This window comes from Ascaphus truei, chromosome 3 (assembly GCF_040206685.1).
Source record: "Ascaphus truei isolate aAscTru1 chromosome 3, aAscTru1.hap1, whole genome shotgun sequence".
Classification (NCBI taxonomy): domain Eukaryota; kingdom Metazoa; phylum Chordata; class Amphibia; order Anura; family Ascaphidae; genus Ascaphus; species Ascaphus truei.
This window is the reverse complement of record NC_134485.1, coordinates 256,723,862-256,741,857: the sequence shown is the minus strand read 5'-3', so window position 1 is coordinate 256,741,857 and position 17,996 is coordinate 256,723,862. Positions and strand designations below refer to the sequence as shown.

General features: G+C 41.8%; 1 protein-coding gene across 9 annotated transcripts in view; it reads right to left on the bottom strand.

Annotated features, from left to right (window-relative positions):
- Window positions 1-1,993: 1,993 nt before the first annotated feature.
- Window positions 1,994-17,996, bottom strand: part of CARS2 (cysteinyl-tRNA synthetase 2, mitochondrial) — an 80,235-nt gene continuing 64,232 nt past the window's right edge. For 8 of the 9 annotated variants that reach the window (XM_075590694.1, XM_075590698.1, XM_075590695.1 and 5 more), the window contains 8 exons: window positions 11,024-11,157; window positions 8,414-8,481; window positions 7,359-7,425; window positions 6,720-6,858; window positions 5,667-5,790; window positions 4,081-4,179; window positions 3,135-3,371; window positions 1,994-2,114 (listed from right to left, as the gene is read on the bottom strand). In XM_075590694.1, the coding sequence (XP_075446809.1) occupies window positions 2,061-2,114; window positions 3,135-3,371; window positions 4,081-4,179; window positions 5,667-5,790; window positions 6,720-6,858; window positions 7,359-7,425; window positions 8,414-8,481; window positions 11,024-11,157 (922 nt within the window). In that variant the 3' untranslated portion in view covers window positions 1,994-2,060. The remainder of the gene's footprint in view (window positions 2,115-3,134; window positions 3,372-4,080; window positions 4,180-5,666; window positions 5,791-6,719; window positions 6,859-7,358; window positions 7,426-8,413; window positions 8,482-11,023; window positions 11,158-17,996) is intronic. The other variant, XM_075590696.1, reaches the window with a different exon arrangement.

Below are 17,996 nucleotides of genomic sequence, written 5' to 3'. Positions count from 1 at the left end.
TTAAAAAAAAAAAAAATAATAATAATAATGGAGCTAGATAACCAGGGATTTAGAGCTGCAAAGCCTGACATCAAAAGTGGGGAAGTTACTTGGCGGTTTATAAAAGCATCATTAGTAATACATTTTTGGATAACTAAATTATTTGTAATAGCATGGATTTATGAGGGATAAATTGTACAAACTATTCTTACTGGTCTGAGTAAAAATATTTGCGCTTGGGTGGAGAACAGGCAGAGTTTCCATAGATTTTTTTCTGATTGGGCTAAAGTTGCAAGTTTAGCGCTTCAAGGTTCAGTACTTCTTGATGAAAGCAGCAATCCAGGTTTCATTAGTGTTTTTTTTTTTTTAATTTTTATTGCAGCAAAGGGTCTCCAGACCTGAACCATGTTGATTTCAGCTTCAGAGATATATCAGCACCCTCGACTGAGGTCTCTGGTATGTTTAAAAAGGTCCTGGTCACGCAGGCCAATAGGAAGCTGCAACAAATGATCACAGCCCACAGGACATTTTAAATGCCACCATTCTTGGGCAGACAAGTTCCCTGCCTTAGAGATACCAGCACCCCTACAGCGATATCTCTGGAAGCAGGGGTTTCCCGGGGCTCAAATAGTTAAAATAAAAAATGTTTAACCTGGCTAGCTGCTTGAAGTAGACGTGGAGACTATTATCGGCTGATAATAAATTATGGAAGAATGTAATTTCTCTAGAGAACTTGGATAAACTGGAAATTTGAGCCGGTATATGGAGTACAGTTGTCACTTCTGCATAGTAATATGAAATTATAGTGCGCAAAATAAAGACACCACCTTAAAGGGGTGGAAGGTCTGTTTTATGAGGAAAGGTTATACATTGTGGTATTGGAGATAAGCAACAAAGGAAAGGGTTCATTACAGAAAAAGGCAGTGAAAATGTAGAGGTGACTACTCATGGAATATAGGGAAAGTATTCCGTTCGCAATCCAGGGGGAGCATATAAGGGAAATAAAACAAAAACAATCTAAGTGTAGACAATATGACAAAATGTGAATTAGCTATGTAATGTGTCTTGGCTCGTATGCACAGCCTACTCACAAGATGTAGATAAAAAACGGGCAATTGGGAATAATATCTGGACGAGAAGAACGTCTACTTCAGTTGGGGTGAAGACCTCCAATCTCAGCAAAACAGCGGTATATGGAAGGAAGGGAAAATATCCATAGTGCAGACCAATCTTAAAAAACGTAACTTTCATAGGGCTTAAAAATTCACACTTACAATAAAACCATTCAAATAATGCATGTAAGTGTGAATTTTTAAGCCCTATAAAAGTTACGTTTTTTAAGATTGGTCTGCACTATGGATATTTTCCCTTCCTTCCATATACCGCTGTTTTGCTGAGATTGGAGGTCTTCACCCCAACTGAAGTAGACGTTTTTCTCGTCCAGATATTGTTCCCAATTGCCCGTTTTTTATCTACATCTTGTGAGTAGGCTGTGCATACAAGACATAGCAAATTCACATTTTGTCATTGTCTACACTTAGATTGTTTTTGTTTTATTTCCCTTATATGCTCCCCCTGGATTGCGAACGGAATTCTACATTATTTTCTGTATCACTTGATTATTAAGTATATTCACTTTATATTTTAGTGAACACTATTAGTGCTAGCGCCTTTCTTTCACTATCACACAGCATATAGGGAAAGTGTACAGGGATATGCTGCACAAATACTTTCACAATTAAGCTGTGCTACTACAGCAGAGCTCATGGAGTAGCACCACTTAGTAGAAAAATGTTCTTAAATCCTTTTGAGGTCATGAATGGTCCAGATCAAACTACCGCACGTCATTTGCAGACGCATACTGTATACAGTAGGCTCTCTTGGCTGTTGACAAAATGCTTTCAACAACACACCTTAGATTGTACAATAGTGAGGTTTTGACTATTCTACCAGTTGTGATAAAATAATGCCAGGATTTTTCTTATTAAAAATAAAAGGGTACACCAGCTTTCAAAACAAAAAAAAAAAACTTTTATATGAATATTTAAATTAGTGTATAAAACAATTTACATAACCTAATACTATGTTTTTTCTTTATGATCAAGCAGTTCCCACGTGGTAATATTTCCCCGATCCTGAAAAGAAACAAAGTTTAAATATGAGAACAAAGGTAATTTCGGTAGAGGACCATGCAAATAACTCACAGGCCTCTTATTTAAACTGTTGTACTAAGCGAAATACATTTGCTATGCATGAAGCGCCGGTAGGGTTATTACATCCGTTCTGATAACTTCCATTAACTTTAATTGGTGCCATAACCTGTGCCCCAGTGAGAGGAATATCTTTATCTCAGGTATGCCCATGTATGCTACAGCTGTGGTTCTCACACTGCTCATGGCAATGAGCAAGGCTACTTTTTGGAGGTGACCAAACAATACAATATCCTTTTCATATGTAAATTGGGTGCAAACACATACTAAACAATCCGAAATGCTGGTGGTCCGAGGAGACATTTGAGATTTACTGCGTTAGACAGATGGAATGGGAGACAAACAAGTGTTTCCGCCGTGTAAAGTAGGATAAAGCAATGTTCGGATATCATTGAAGAGGCAAGAGATCAAACTAATCGGAAGGAAGGATATAGGTTAAAAACAAACATGGACTACTGAAGTGATAGGCCTGGTGGGGCTCGGCTGGCTAACCAATGGGGTCAGCGGCTGGGTCCTCTTCTAGGCTTTCCCTTCTATATGCACCAGTCCATAACCCTGCTTGAATGCCAGCTCAACAGGTAATTTCCCTCCCCATGGGGCCCAGGTCAAGACTACAGTCCTGGGTTCAATGAAAGGGGTCAATGCATTTTGGGTCTTTAACATTAACCATGTACAGACCGTTGCTTTAATAGTAAATAAGACATAATACAAAACGGGCATACAGTAGGTGCCTCAAATATAAACATTGGTGTGAAGAGTTCCTGTTAATCTAAGTGGTGTTTTATGAAACTTGCACAGCATAAGTAGATCTACATTAGTTCATTGTGCTAAAAGGTTAAGTGTATACAGTAATGAATATAGCATACAGTAGTTCTACTTTGCAGTTATTAAAGTTGTTCTGCAAGAACTGTATTGCTGAGATGATGTTGAATAGTTGCAACTAACCTTAATATTTATCCCAAAACCATCCAGATCCTGGCGCAATGTGTCACAGGCCTGTAACAGGGGTTCTCGTTCCATCAGCATCTGTCTTCTCTCCTGTTGCCGATTTTCTTCCTTGGATATTGTTGCTTCTTGTCCCATCTCTGTCGCGAGGGCATAATTGCGCACCTTGCTTCTAAAGTTAACTAGTTCTTCTATTACATTGAAGAGCACAGCGGAACTTCTGTCTTCTGCAGCAACCTAACCAAACACACACCAGATCAGCCAATAGGAAAAATTATAATCCTGATAATACTTTCACTATAGGCAGTAGTTGTCTTTAGTGATAATGGAAAAGTAGTATGAATTTGTTATAAAGCTACTGCATCTCTCACCACACACGTAATGTGATATTTTCCTACTAACTTAGACCTGCTGCTACAAATAGTAATAAAAAGGTCATACAACACCATAGCAACTTTGAATCAAATTTTATTATTTAAAAGGGGATTTATGTTGACACGAAAACTAACCAGTCATTATTTCCTGCAGCAAATCAAAGGCTCACAATTAAAAACGCACTGGAGACAGGTCTGGTCTCAAACAAGTAGAGACGACATTTCTTTAGCTAAACGGTGATGCAGACAGAGGAAACTTGAATTGTTGTTTACATAAAAAGAGAGCGCTACAGTAAGTGCATCTCAGCCTAAGCACTGACCACTAACTAGCACGAACTCCCTGTTGCATGTCGTGTTTATGGATGAAGCTGACCAGTGTGCCTCCGTGCTAAATCACCGTGTCAATTGTCAAGCATCATCAAGCAATTTGTGGTGAAAATCTTAGCAGGGAATGATAAAATCAAGTGTGTGTTGCAAATGGGTCACCAGATGGGTATATGAAAATAATAATGTAAAAATCACTGATGCTAGTAGGACTCTTTTTTCCCGTCTCTTACAATTAGATCTCCTACCTGTCTGTGTCCCAAGGAAATTCCCATCATGTCCAAAAACTGCTCAACGTAGGACACCATGGCACCATAGACCACAGGGCTGCGAGGAGCGTGCATGTCCTGTAACAGATGGGAAACAGGGATACCGTCAACCTAATAAGTACAGGGGAGGCTTGCACACATTGTTCAGCAGCACAGAAAGGAGTCACAGGTTGCTAGGGATTTGATTGGTTTTAATCTAAACCTAACAAGTACAATACTTAGGTAAAGTGTACTATTTCTACAAGTCTCCCAGATTCTGTTTTATGCAATCCATACATGTGCCATTTAAACCCGTGCTCTACTTTCATCCCTTAACATCTGGTACCACCTATTTATTACCCTGAAGACTCACCAAGAATTGATTATATTATCATCTTAGATTTCAACAACCACCTTTTTGGCAGTGCATAGGGTTTAAGATTACAACACAGGGCCAGGGGTGCCTTCCCAGAAGCAAAGGGGTTAATTTCACGCAATGCTAGTTATTCTACTATTGTAAGGACTGTTCTTGTGTGGCTTGCCTCTATACCTTGATATTCATTTTATAAAGTGTTTTATATCTGATATAACAAATGTAGAACAAGTATTTCCCACATACACTAGAAAGAAATAGGAGGCACTCAAGCATTCTCCTTTATCAGTACTTTGTAAAATACGTGACAATGGGAGGTTTTTAAAGGAAATGACCAGGTTCCAAAGGCTTAATCCTGAAGAAGGCAGCACCGCACAACAGCGCACAGAATCACATACTGTACCAGCTTCTCTTTTGATTTGCGATGACCGTGCTGGTTGTAATAGCATAAAGAAAGACGAGAGAGCCCCAAGGACACTTTACAGATGGGTCTGATAAGCTTTCGAACACAAGGATAGGTTGTGATCTGAGCCATTATGAAGTTTGGCATAGACGGAGTTGAATGCCATCTGTGCCGCTGCTTTAGACCAGTACATTAAAAAAAGCCTAGCAGCACATGCCATGGAGTGAGCCTTGGAGTTTGCTGCAAGTACAATGGAAGATGGGATGCGAACAAAGAAAGGACAGTATATGCTACAAGCAGCAGATCTGCAAGGTAGGCTAAATGAGATGAGTAACTGGAACGCATCTTGGACCTAATGAGGTACTAAAATCAGTGACGTACGCTCAAAACATCTAAATGAACTTAGACTGCAATGCACCGATCTGGCAGTGAAGGGGTTTTGTGTACAGTTTCTATTTGTTAAGCTGCATAGTCAAAGTCATGGTAAAGGCAGAGAAACATTAAGTCAATGCAAACATGCTCATTGCTCACCAACCAGTCAAGTTCAAGTCAAGGGCTCAACAGCATAAACATTACTGACAAAGGATAGGTTACACTGACTGAACGCCGTAAATATAGCCTAGATTTTATTTATAGCACTTCTAAAGAAACTATGAATACACGTTTTTCAAAGATATACCCCCAATGGATGTTAACTGGAAGGAAAAGTATAGCCACAGTTCTAATGAGCAAATAGTAACCTGTGGGGTAATTCTTTGGCTGCTTAAGTGTGGACAGCTGCAATATTTAGATTATATCCTGATGGGTTACCTTGGAAACAGCCTTAAGCTGTCTGTTGCCATGGTGAATGAGGTCCATAACTGCATCTACAGCCCGCGGGGTGTCAAAGTCATCTGCAAACGCAGCCTTAACGGTTACTTTTGTTTCATCCAGCCTTAGACAAGAGACAAAGAGGATCTTAGTATGAGCAAGGAGACACCAGTATCTTCCTCTCCAATTATTCTCTAATTGTAAGCAACATAATATTTAACAGGAACAAAGCTGCTCACAAGGTCTGGGAAAAAGGACAACCTACAGAGATTCTCAGGTCCCCATAGCGGCAGATCTTATTACACTCTACTGCAGTGTTTTTTAAACTTTTTTGTTAAGGAGCCTATAATTATATTGTCAAATTCTGCAGAACCCCAACTCTACCCTCTCTGTCTGAGAGCAGATGCATTGTAAGGAACCCCAACCCTCTCTAATAGCGCGTCTGAGATCAGATGCATTGTAAGGAACCCCAACCCTCTCTAATAGCGCGTCTGAGATCAGATGCATTGTAAGGAACCCCAACCCTCTCTAATAGCGCGTCTGAGATCAGATGCATTGTAAGGAACCCCAACCCTCTCTAATAGCGCGTCTGAGATCAGATGCATTGTAAATTCTTTTGTATGTGGTACAATTTTCAAATTACCTGAAAATGTCAAGGAACCCTTAAGTAATACCCGGGGAACCCCTGTTGAAAAACACTGCTCTAGTAGTTTACACTTCCAACCGTAATATCTTGATCCCATATCGCCACTGTACATGAACATTGGTGAGAAATCCAAACATGTTTTGTGTAGTATCACAGGGCGAATGTTCAATGAAAGCTGGTTGAGGTTTATGATTGGAAAAAAAACACATTGTTTTTATGGAGCTTTGATTCATAGCTTCAGTATCGTTACATCTACTGTTTAAATGTGAACTGAAAATTTTGTTAAATAAACAAAGTTCTTATTTCTAAACTAAATACATGACTGTGAAAGTTCTTCTACAATTTTGTTTTTGTCAGGGTTATGGAATTCCTGGTACACCCAGAGCAAAGTTTATTATAACCATTACCTTTCCCAAAGTAGGTCTTCCTGCACAGGTTGGCACGTCAGCTGACCTTTCAGGTAGGCTTGTGTATCACCAATAAAAGAGGAGATTATCTGCAGGGTGTTTGTAGCTTCATGCATGGATTCTTTGCTGTACTCCACAGCTAAAATATACATTTCAAAAACACGGTTTAGAGCAGGGGTGGGCAACTCCAGTCCTCAAGGGCCACCAGCAGGTCAGGTTTTCAGGGCATCCCTGCTTCAGCACAGGTGGCTCAGTCTTTGAGCCACTGAATGAGCCCCCTGTGCTGAAGCAGGGATGTCCTGACCTGTTGGTGGCCTTTGCAGACTGGAGTTGCCCACCCCTGGTTTAGTGTGACAGATAAGATTAGCAGGAAAGGCTACGTAGAAAAGATGGCTGGTACTGTATATTTAAAAAAATATAGAGATCAAAATACATTTGAAGAAATAAGACCATGCTCAGTCACCTGAAGCAACACAGAAAGATCAATTGTTCTTTCTCACACTTATTGACCAAGTGTTCAATTCAGAAGTTTACTGATCAACAGCCAATTTATTTTCATTGATTAGAATACATTTACTAAAAAGAAAAGAAAAACAGTAGGAATTAAATATTAGATGGCGACCACAGACTGTCTCTTACCGGCTTTATATTTACAGCGCAGGCAAAACATCCGGAACTGCTCAGGGGAGAAGGACTTTAAAAACTCCTGCAAAAAATAAACATTTCCAACAGTTTACAGTGCAATAATTGTACTTTTAAAGAAAGGAAGCAAGCATGTGAGGCTGCACCATTGAGTTTCAGCTTTATTGATGCGTTTTACATGGTGTTACCTAATGGTGTTAAGCTACTCTTTTCAAGGTACAGTTAATATAATGACCAAAACCTTCAGGTTTTAATTTGGTATTTCATACCCAAATGAACTCAATACACAAAAAAACATTTTAAGCTGTAAAATATATATAAACTGTTAAAACTTCTAATAATTGCATATCTACTTGATTTGATAATTAATGCTGTGCATATTTAAACAAATGTTAATAACATTCAAATACCGATTTAGACAGTCTCTAACCATGTACAGTATACAAATCATCCAATTCACGTGTAGCGTGGCACATTTGGTGTGTGCGCGCCAGCAATACTGCTGCACACTGGGAACCTACTGTATGCCATTTTTAGAACGACATCTTATATTTATTTGAATTGAACCTGGCATGTAAGTACCAGATTGTATTAATAGACAGGATTATTAAGTAGGGCAGTAAGGAAAATGAATTAGAATGCTCATATAACAAGCTTATTCCATCACTAGAGGGCTCCCATGCACAAGACTCACATGTGGAAATCTATGACTGGCTCACACTAAAGTTGAAGATGTACAAATTCTGTCTTCTCCCGACTTTCAAAACAGCTCAGCTTATCTATCGTTGTATTTTTTTTTTTTTTTTAACGCCCACCAATTAAAAAAAAAAAAAAAAAAATAGTTCCATAAAGGATTCCTGGAAGTCAGAAAGCTTCACTCTGCTGCCCCTATATTTCAGGAAACCTGCAAGCGAATCCCTGTAATCCCCCCCCCCCCCCCCCCGTCCCATTCACATATAAAAGATGACCATTGCCAAGAACACAAGTGCAGGAAGAGCTAGAAATATTCACCAAGACACATGTATGGAAAGACAGCGGTGTAACAGCATTACCTTAATGGTGATGTAGTTCTTCAAGGACTTTGACATTTTTTCTTCATTTCCTTTCAAATGTAAATGCCCTAAGACAAAAAAAAAAACCTCAAAGTGGGTGTGTTTTGAGGACAATATGAGGACGAGTAATGGGAGAAGAGAAAGGTTGGACAGTGAAGGAAGGATCAGAGATAGTGAGAAAGCACCTGGACAAAGGAAGGCGAGGAGAGAAAAGGCTGGCCAGAGTGAAGAAGCACAGAGCAAGAAGAGATCTTTAAAAGGCAAAATCTTTGCAAATGTTGGGGAAAAAATCTGTGGATCTCCATCTCTGAAGTGAAGGTCAGAGCAGTGGTGGAAAGGTCAGAGCAGTGGTGGAAAGGTCAGAGCAGTGGTGGAAAGGTCAGAGCAGTGGTGGGAAGGTCAGGGCAGTGGTGGGAAGGTCAGAGCAGTGGTGGGAAGGGTCAGAGCAGTGGTGGGAAGGGTCAGAGCACTGGTGGGAAGGGTCAGAGCACTGGTGGGAAGGGTCAGAGCAGTGGTGGGAAGGGTCAGAGCACTGGTGGGAAGGGTCAGAGCACTGGTGGGAAGGGTCAGAGCACTGGTGGGAAGGGTCAGAGCACTGGTGGGAAGGGTCAGAGCACTGGTGGGAAGGGTCAGAGCACTGCTGGGAAGGTCAGAGCACTGGTGGGAAGGTCAGAGCACTGGTGGGAAGGTCAGAGCACTGGTGGGAAGGTCAGAGCACTGGTGGGAAGGTCAGAGCACTGGTGGGAAGGTCAGAGCACAGGTGGGAAGGGTCAGAGCACTGGTGGGAAGGTCAGAGCACTGGTGGGAAGGTCAGAGCACTGGTGGGAAGGTCAGAGCACTGGTGGGAAGGTCAGAGCACTGGTGGGAAGGTCAGAGCACAGGTGTGATGATCGACCCATCTTCTGGCTCTGCCCATATGAAACATCTGCACAGTGCCCTTTTAGATAAGGGATGAAGTCGTGAGTAAAAAGTACAGTCTGAAAACAATGACTAACTATGAAGCAGGGGAGTCTGGTACAAATCCCGGTGTCAGCTCCTTGGGAAAGTCACTATCTCCCTGTGCCTCAGGCACCAAACAGATTGTAAGCTCTGCAGGGCAGACATTGTGCATGTAAAACTATGTATAGCCCCTCGTACCACGCGCTATATTGTCATTTCTCTCTCCTTTGGGAGAAAAGGACTTAAGGGGAAAAGAGTTTTTTTAATTAAAAAGTAGACAATTGTGCCAAAGATGAGAAAGCCGCGCAAGGTGGAGTCGTGTAAAAAAGAATTAGAAAAGTAAACTGGGGAGCTCTGAAGATGAAAGATAACAGGAATAAGCGGGGACCCTGAATAAAGGGAGGAGGGAGGTTAAAGGGAGAGAAATCTTTAATAGCTGTGAGAGGCATTAGTACTTTGATCATACAAAGCTCTACATAATACAAACGCTGGTAGCACAGATTTTGGTTTCAGTTCCATGGGCTTTAAAATAGTAACATTTAGAAGGATTAGTATGTATTTTCCTTAATATATTAAATGGCTTTTTTCTTGGCTCCACATCTCCCTCTGGTGGTCTTTTTACTACATTACCTCCAATTTTGGCAAAACCGGTATTATTTAACATTAATGCATTGCAAGCCTTTTTGATCGTTAACAGGATTAACTTTTAGCTTTTACCTTTGTTCTTCGGGAGGCTTTCTACCTAGCAACAGCTGATGAGAATGCAAGCCTCCTGAAAACTGGCTGCGGACAGGCTGAAATATTCTCAAAAAAGAAAGGGGCGTGCACGCTCCCAGGACATCAGCGCCTAGAAAAGGTGCACCCCTGCATAGACTTCAGGTAGGCTGCTAGCAAAATCTCATGTTCACATGCAAGAAATAGCTATTTATCTACCCAAAAAGTGTAAACATTATGACAAGCCATGTGCCTGCCTGGGATCTTACCCGAGCACCCACAGAAGAAGAGTGTATGATAGCCAAGATGTAGAATAAAGAAACCTTTTTTGTCGAAATAAAGTTCCTGGCGCCCTTTATTCCCACCAACGCTTACAACACCAGCCTGCACGGATGCAGACACCCTAAGAAAGGTAACCCAACCACACTGAGCATTTATCTAAATCACATTACCTAGACGTAACACGCCTTTGGTCGGGACAAGGAGGGGTTACACACAAGACCCCTCTCCTCTACAGCCTACACTGCCCAGATTGGGTAATTGACCCTGAATCAGTGGTGTATGGTTTCACCAACCTCGCCTTTCGGAATCTCTTTGGTTAGAGAGGAAAATGTGGTTTGAAGAAGTCATGTAGGCCATAATAGCGCCTGACATTAAGCAGGCCTTCGTCGCCATGAGTGTATTTCTCTTCCCTCTGAGTGTCAATCAGTTATTGGTTAACATTCAATTAAAAAAATCGCTGACTGCAGGTTCACATGTTTATTACTTGTGCACTTCCATGCTCTTTTGGACCTATAATAAAAGTATTTACTTTTAATGCCGTTTTTGGTTGTAGTCTTATTCTATATTACATTGCTCTCATTGTAAAATATAAAAAAAAAATAGAAACCATAGCATAGGTTCCATTATCACGGTTTATGGAATTAAGTTATTGAGTGTCAATGCAGCTACACCTACCAGAATGAAGGAAATAGTTCCCCCACTGCTCACACTGGTGATATGCCTCACATTGAGCAATTTCATTTTCATGATGAGGAAACGCCAGATCAATCCCACCGGTGTGGATGTCTAGTTGTTTACCAAACACCGAACTGTAGAAGAAAAAATAAATCATACATATATTAATCTATAGTAGCAAGGTACAGTACAATTCCGATAGTCCGGTACTTTATAGTGCAGAACTCCTGATAGTTCGGCATCTGGCGGCTGTATTTGAAGGTAGTGCTTTATTAGTACTGCACTACAGTAGTTTATTTACAAAATGACTGTTTATCGTGTTACTCAGCATGCACACCGCACGCTGCACCTTGGCCAGGTCTCCAATGGAGAAGCCATGTGTGAAAAACCAAGTATACCTTATGATTCAAAAGCTTGTAAACCCACCTTTAGCAGCAATAACTTGAAGTAATCGTTTTCTGTATGACTTTATCAGTCTCTCACATCATTGTGGAGGAATTTTGGCCCACTCTTCTTTACAACATTGCTTCAGTTCATTGAGGTTTGTGGGCATATGTATATGCACAGCTCTCTTAAGGTCCAGCCACAGCATTTCAATCGGGTTGAGGTCTGGACTTTGACTGGGCCATTGCAACACCTTGATTCTTTTCTTTTTCAGCCATTCTGTTGTAGATTTGCTGGTGTGCTTGGGATCATTGTCCTGTTGCATGATCCAATTTCGGCCAAGCTTTAGCGGTCGGACAGATGGCCTCACATTTGACTCTAGAATACTTTGGTATACAGAGGAGTTCATGGTCGACTCAATGACTGCAATGTTCCCAGGTCCTGTGGCTGCAAAACAAGCCCAAATCATCACTCCTCCACCAACTTGCTTGACAGTTGGTATGAGGTGTTTGTGCTGACATGCTGTGTTTGGTTTTCGCCAAACGTGACGCTGTGCATTATGGCCAAACATCTCCACTTTGGTCTCGTCTGTCCAAAGGACATTGTTCCAGAAGTCTTGTGGTTTTTTCAGAGGCAACTTTGCAAACCTAAGCCGTGCTGCCATGTTCTTTTTAGAGAGAAGAGGCTTTCAGCTGGCAACCCTTTCGAAACAAACCATACTTGTTCAGTCTTTTACTAATTATACTGTAATGAACTTTAACATTTAACATGCTAACTGAGGCCTGTAGAGTCTGAGATGTAACTCTTGGGTATTTTGCAATTTCTCTGAGCATTTCACGGTCTAACCTTGGGGTGAATTTGCTGGGACGTCCACTCCTGGAAAGATTGGCAACTGTCTTGAATGTTTTCCACTTTTGAATAATCTTTCTCACTGTAGAATGATGGACTTTAAATTGTTTGGAAATGGCCTTATAACCCTTCCCAGATTGATGGGCAGCAACAATTGCTTCTCTAAGATCATTGCTGATGTCTTTCCTCCTTGGAATTGTGTTAACACACACCTGAATGCTCCAGACCAGCAAACTGCTAAAACTTCGGCTTTTATAGAGGCGGTCACACTTGCTGATGATCAATTAATCAAGGGCATTTGATTAGCAGCATCTGTCTGCTACTTAACATCTTAATTCCTTTGGAAGCAGTAAGGGTGTACTTAGTTTTTCACACATTGCTTCTCCATTTGGGCTTTATTTTTGTTAAATAAATCATGACACGGTGTAATATGTCATGTGTTGTTGTTCATCTGAGGTTGTATTTACCTAATTTTTAGACCTGCTAAGGAACAGATGATTGTTATTATGTCCTGATATGTAAAACCATGGAATTCAAAGAGGGTGTACTTTCTTTTTCATACAACTGTACACACACACATACATACATACACACACACACACACACACACACACACTATAAGTGTGCACAAACACACATGTAGTGGATCTGCAATTTGCTACATTGAATGGTAAAGAATTGCAGGCACCCTACACCGGGGGTGGGCAAACTAGGGGGCGCAAGCTATTCCAGTGGGGCGCGATGGTTGAAGAGGCCCCGCATCCTTCCAAGGTATTTAAATTAAATGTCTTCGGCTACGTGTCGCCATGGCATCAAATGATGCCGCTGGGTCACGTTGTCATGACAATGTGACGTCACGTGACACCGAAGACAAGGCAAGGAGGGCAGTGCAAGCAGGGGGGGGGGGGAAGAAGAGCAGGCAGTAGGGCGCAGTGGGGAAAGTTTGCGCACCCGTGCCCTACACCAACGAAGGGTTAACAGAAAGAGTGCTCTCTTTAAACCTAGTTCCTGGTCAAAGATTTGTACCTAATATTTACACACTGTCACTTTTATAAATATGAGAGCATCACAAGGAACACAAAAGCACAATGGCAGGGGTAATAGGAGGCTGCTTTCTTTTACCCCATCAAAAGAGAAAATCACTTTCATCAAGCAGCAGGAGTTTGTTCTTCGGGAGGCTGCTACATAGCAACAGCTGGGCAAATTTTGGCAATCCCGTGACAAGCGGGTGCGGGCGCAAGTCGCATGTGCGCCCCCTGGCAGGTTTTTTTTTTTTTTTAAAGATAATATGGAGGACGTCGTTTGTTACTGCAATTGATTCCTTGACGTTGTCACCAAGGAATCCCCTCCATCTTCTCAGCAAACATGAATACAAAGTGTAAGAAGTGGCACAAATCCCTATGTTCCTCAGATTCTTCAGAGTCTGGGAAGAAAATGTCACAAACGTTTGAGGAAGAAAGCGAGGAGACTCTGAAGCTCCACTTCATCTTCTGACTCAGAAGGCGACATCCAGCACTGGGAAAGAGGAAAGTCAGTAAAAAAAAGGATTTGGCTCAGTTTGGAATCAGGAAGAGAACATTTCCTGGGAGAAAATTAGCAGAGCCCAGTAGCTGGCAGAAAGTTTGCTAGAGCCACTCCATCTTTTTCGGATATGCAAATGGTACAGGAAGGTTCCCCCCCTCAGATGAGGAGCCGGTAACACGCTGTTCAAAGTCGCCTTCAAAAATATTTAACTGGACCTCGGAGATAGTCTTCAAATCTTCTCCCTCAGGTGAGAGAGGGAAAAGGATCAAAAAACACATGACAGAGTAAGTTTTGCAGGAAAAACTGCTCCGTCAACAGCCTATAGCATTAGGTGGGCGATTGATTCAGATTCTGAAGTTTATGATTTTACAGCTCTGGCATTTCGGTCATCTTTAGTTAAGGAGGTGGGGAAAAAAATGTATTCTGCAAAAAATATATCAACAAGAAGATGGATCTGTAACACTCACAAACTGATTTCTTTGGATAGATTCTTGGTTAATATAAGCGATTTGTTCCAGGATTTTACACAAATCTTCATTCTTCTCAGTAACCCCAAATATGGGGGGGGGGGGGGGTGAGAGAAAAATCCATAGTATAATACTGTATTTATATTGAGGAACCATTAGCGAAACGCGTAGGGTTTTCATTGCGTTCATGACTGTGGCTAGAGCGGACAACCTCCCAGAGAGCCGCCGCTGCCCAGAGATTTGGAAGCCGTAGTTCCACGAGACAAGATTAGCGGACATCACATGACACGTAAGTGATTGGAAGGCTCAGACGGTTCTGGCGTAGTGCACGATGGTGCCATTAGCCTGTCCTACATGCTTTATTTTAATGTTTTAAATGTGAGTGAAATGGTAGCAGGTTGTACCACCATTTTTTAAAATATAAATACAACATTTTGCTATGGATTGTCGTTCCTTTTGCCCTCAGGTTTTGCAGCCAGAGGGTCTACGTTTATTTTAATTCATATTTCAGATCCTTGGTTAATTCTAACCCCCAAATGTTTCCATTTAATATTGAAAGGGAGAATGAAAACTTGATCAATGGATAAATCGCCAGTTTAACTGGATTTTGTAGAGGATTCATCAGATCTTTCTCTCTGCGTGGTTAATTGAATGATGTATTTAGATTAAACAGCCTACATCAGATAGTATATATCCCAGGTTTAAATAGCCTTAAGGAAACCATATAGATCAGCCAAAACTAATACTATAAGAGGCTGTATTCTTTGTGCAATGAATCAAGCAGGGGTGAACACAGATCAAGATAAAGGGACACTCAGTGGAGCAGCAGGTACGAAAGCAACTGCTAAAGGCATCACATTGCCAATTATGAAAGCAGTAAGATGGACTTCCACTCGCACTTTTGTGCATCACTATTGGAGACCATCGGAATCAGATAGAGTCGAATTTACTAGGGCAACCACCAGGTGAGGCTATTCTACTACCAGCTATTTCTAGATGCTCAGCCTTCCAAAGAACAAAACAGAGTTTGTAGGAATTTATGATCTGCACACTTCATTTGTTCTAGCTAATAAGGACAGCCACCTAGAAAAAGCAGCCCATTCCCACCCAACTAAAACAGATAGCCCTATAGATGCAGCAGAAAGATTCTTGTAACAAAGTTTTGTTTTTTGTCTTAGAGACTCCAACAAAGGGAGCAAAATTGACCATTGTGCATGTCAGAGAGAGGGACAGAACCTAGAGACCAGCTTAAATAGTTGTTTATTGCAATACTTTAACAGTTGTGCTTTGGTTTTTCTTCAGTTAAGAATTTATCTTTATTTAGCGATAAATAGTTTTACAGTATATGAAAAATGTTTTACTGTGCATCTTATTTTAGGTTAAGTGGAAAATAAGATGCGTCTTAAGGGATTTAGTAAGGCACAATTAGGAGGCTTGTCATCAATCTATTAAGCTTCCAGAAAAAATTCTAAACCACCAGGGGGCGAACCCTAGTCACGTGATCGGCACAATTTGCCAAGCAGATCAGCCATCCCACCAGCTGTTTCTAGGTGGCAGTCGTTGGTTCTTATGTAACCAGTGTTCCCACACCCTCTGTGAGATGTCACTGTTACCTGTACTCTCGTTGTGCTGTTCCTGTGAGCCTCACAGGATTGCCGAGGGCCCGCCTATGGTAGTGAGGAAGACACAACAAACTTTTGGATATAGAGCTCTCATCTCGTTCTGGGTGCAGCGCCTCCATTAACACACACATTCCCAGTCAGCTCTAACTCCAACACCCACCACATATACATATATATATATATATATATATATCAATAAGAGTGCTACTGAGTGTGGCCAATGTATACAAACAAAAGACAGGGGTGCCCAATGCTACATCCAATTGACAAAACATATAAAGTAATAAGTATAAATACTTTAATAATAATATTTACATGGTTATTTAGTTAAACCCTTTGGCCAAAGCGCCATAAGCCTGCATACCACGTAAAAGTAAACCAAAATGAATACAGGTCCTAACACTACACTGTGAACCCTTCCTTTTACCTCTGTATGAAGGAAAGCAGCCACAGTGAGTCCTGTCCATTCAGCACAATGCTAGAACCCCCCAAGATAAAAAGGTGGGGAGAGGTGAGCTCTGGGAGGAGAGGCCACTTACCTCCAAGCGACTGTTGCCAGTCAGGAACTACATTAACATACACACATTCCCAGCACGCTCTAACTCCAACATCCACCACATACATACATATATCTCAATAAGAGTGCTACTGAGCGTGGCCAATGTATACACCCCCGTCTTGTTTGACCAGTGCCAGGGCTTGAGGCCCCAAAAGGTCTATCCCTGACTCCCCTGCTCCCTGGTGGAGTATGGGGTACTCATTTCCACTCCCCTGCAGGAGGGGAAGGAAGGTGACCAGAGCCCTGGCTCCACACTTCAACTAATAAATTTAGCTCTGCAGCCCCTTTTGTACCCAGGGGGAGGGTCCTAGGTCTGTGCCCCTGATAGGGCAGTATACAGGCCTTAACCGCCCCCCTCCCCTCTGTCACTCAAGGGAGTTGTTTACTGCAGTGGAACCCAGATTAACCCCAACACAGCCTGCACTGGTACCAGGGCTTATGTGTTGGGCAGGGCAGATTAGTACCCAAGGGGATACATGCCTACACTTAGTACAAATTAAGTTTGCAGATCATAGATTCCTGCAAATTCCATTTTCTCTTTATTTAACCGGTACAGCTGTTTAAATCTACTTTCTGAACAATGTACCAGCTCTGCCCTTTCCTCACCCACTCTATTCCATGGGCTTCAAAAGGATTTGTAATGTTACCCTATGATGACAACAAGCTCAGTTTAGGTTTCACATTACTCCTTTGCTTTTTAACCACTACAGGGCCTGAAATGAAGTGTGCAGCAGTGAATACGTCTACAGAATCAGTCACACAGTACTGTATAGCTCCTAATGAATAGGTTAAGATGGTAGGGTTACGCACTGCATATCATGTAAAAGTGGAATTATTCTTACCATTAATGCCCTTTCTTCTACTCCCTCCATGCCCATAGAAACCAATGGTTACTAAGCCCTGCCCAGTTGGGGGTATGACAAAGACTTTCAACAAATCAGATTTCCCCCGCCCCTTTAAGGCTCCCTGCTCTCCTCCTCACAGCAGTTAAAACAAAGGCAGCAACAAAGAACAAAAGTTGTACTGGCATGGAGGGACTAGAAGAAAAGGAATTAAAGAACAATAATTCAACTTTTCTCTTTGTCCCTCCTATGCCAGTACAAATAAATTGGGATGTACTAAAGCAGTCCCCTACCCCAGGAGAAGAGAGACCGCACTGAGCAGCAGAGAACTATGTAGTCTCAAAGACTTAGGAAATGCCGTACACAGGGCTTAAAGCCTAGCTCACTGGCAGGATGAATGACTGAATGATAATTACTCTTCTTTTACTCTTTTAAGACTAATTAGCCAATTATCTCACAGAGTCTCGTATAACAGGCAGCCACACCCCGCCAAGTCCCTACCTGGAGTAAGAGACCTAGGGGGGAGAGGGAGAAACTTGGGGGGAGGAGGAGAGGGAGAAACTTGGGGGAGGGAGAAGGGGGAGTAAGAGACTTGGGGAGAGAGCAGGAGTGAGAGACTTGATAGGGTGGGGTGGGGGGAGAAAGAGGATGGAATTTGCCCAAGCCGTAAAAATACCTAGTTCCACCTCTGCCCACGGGTAAGATGAAACCTGCTGGTGTGATCCT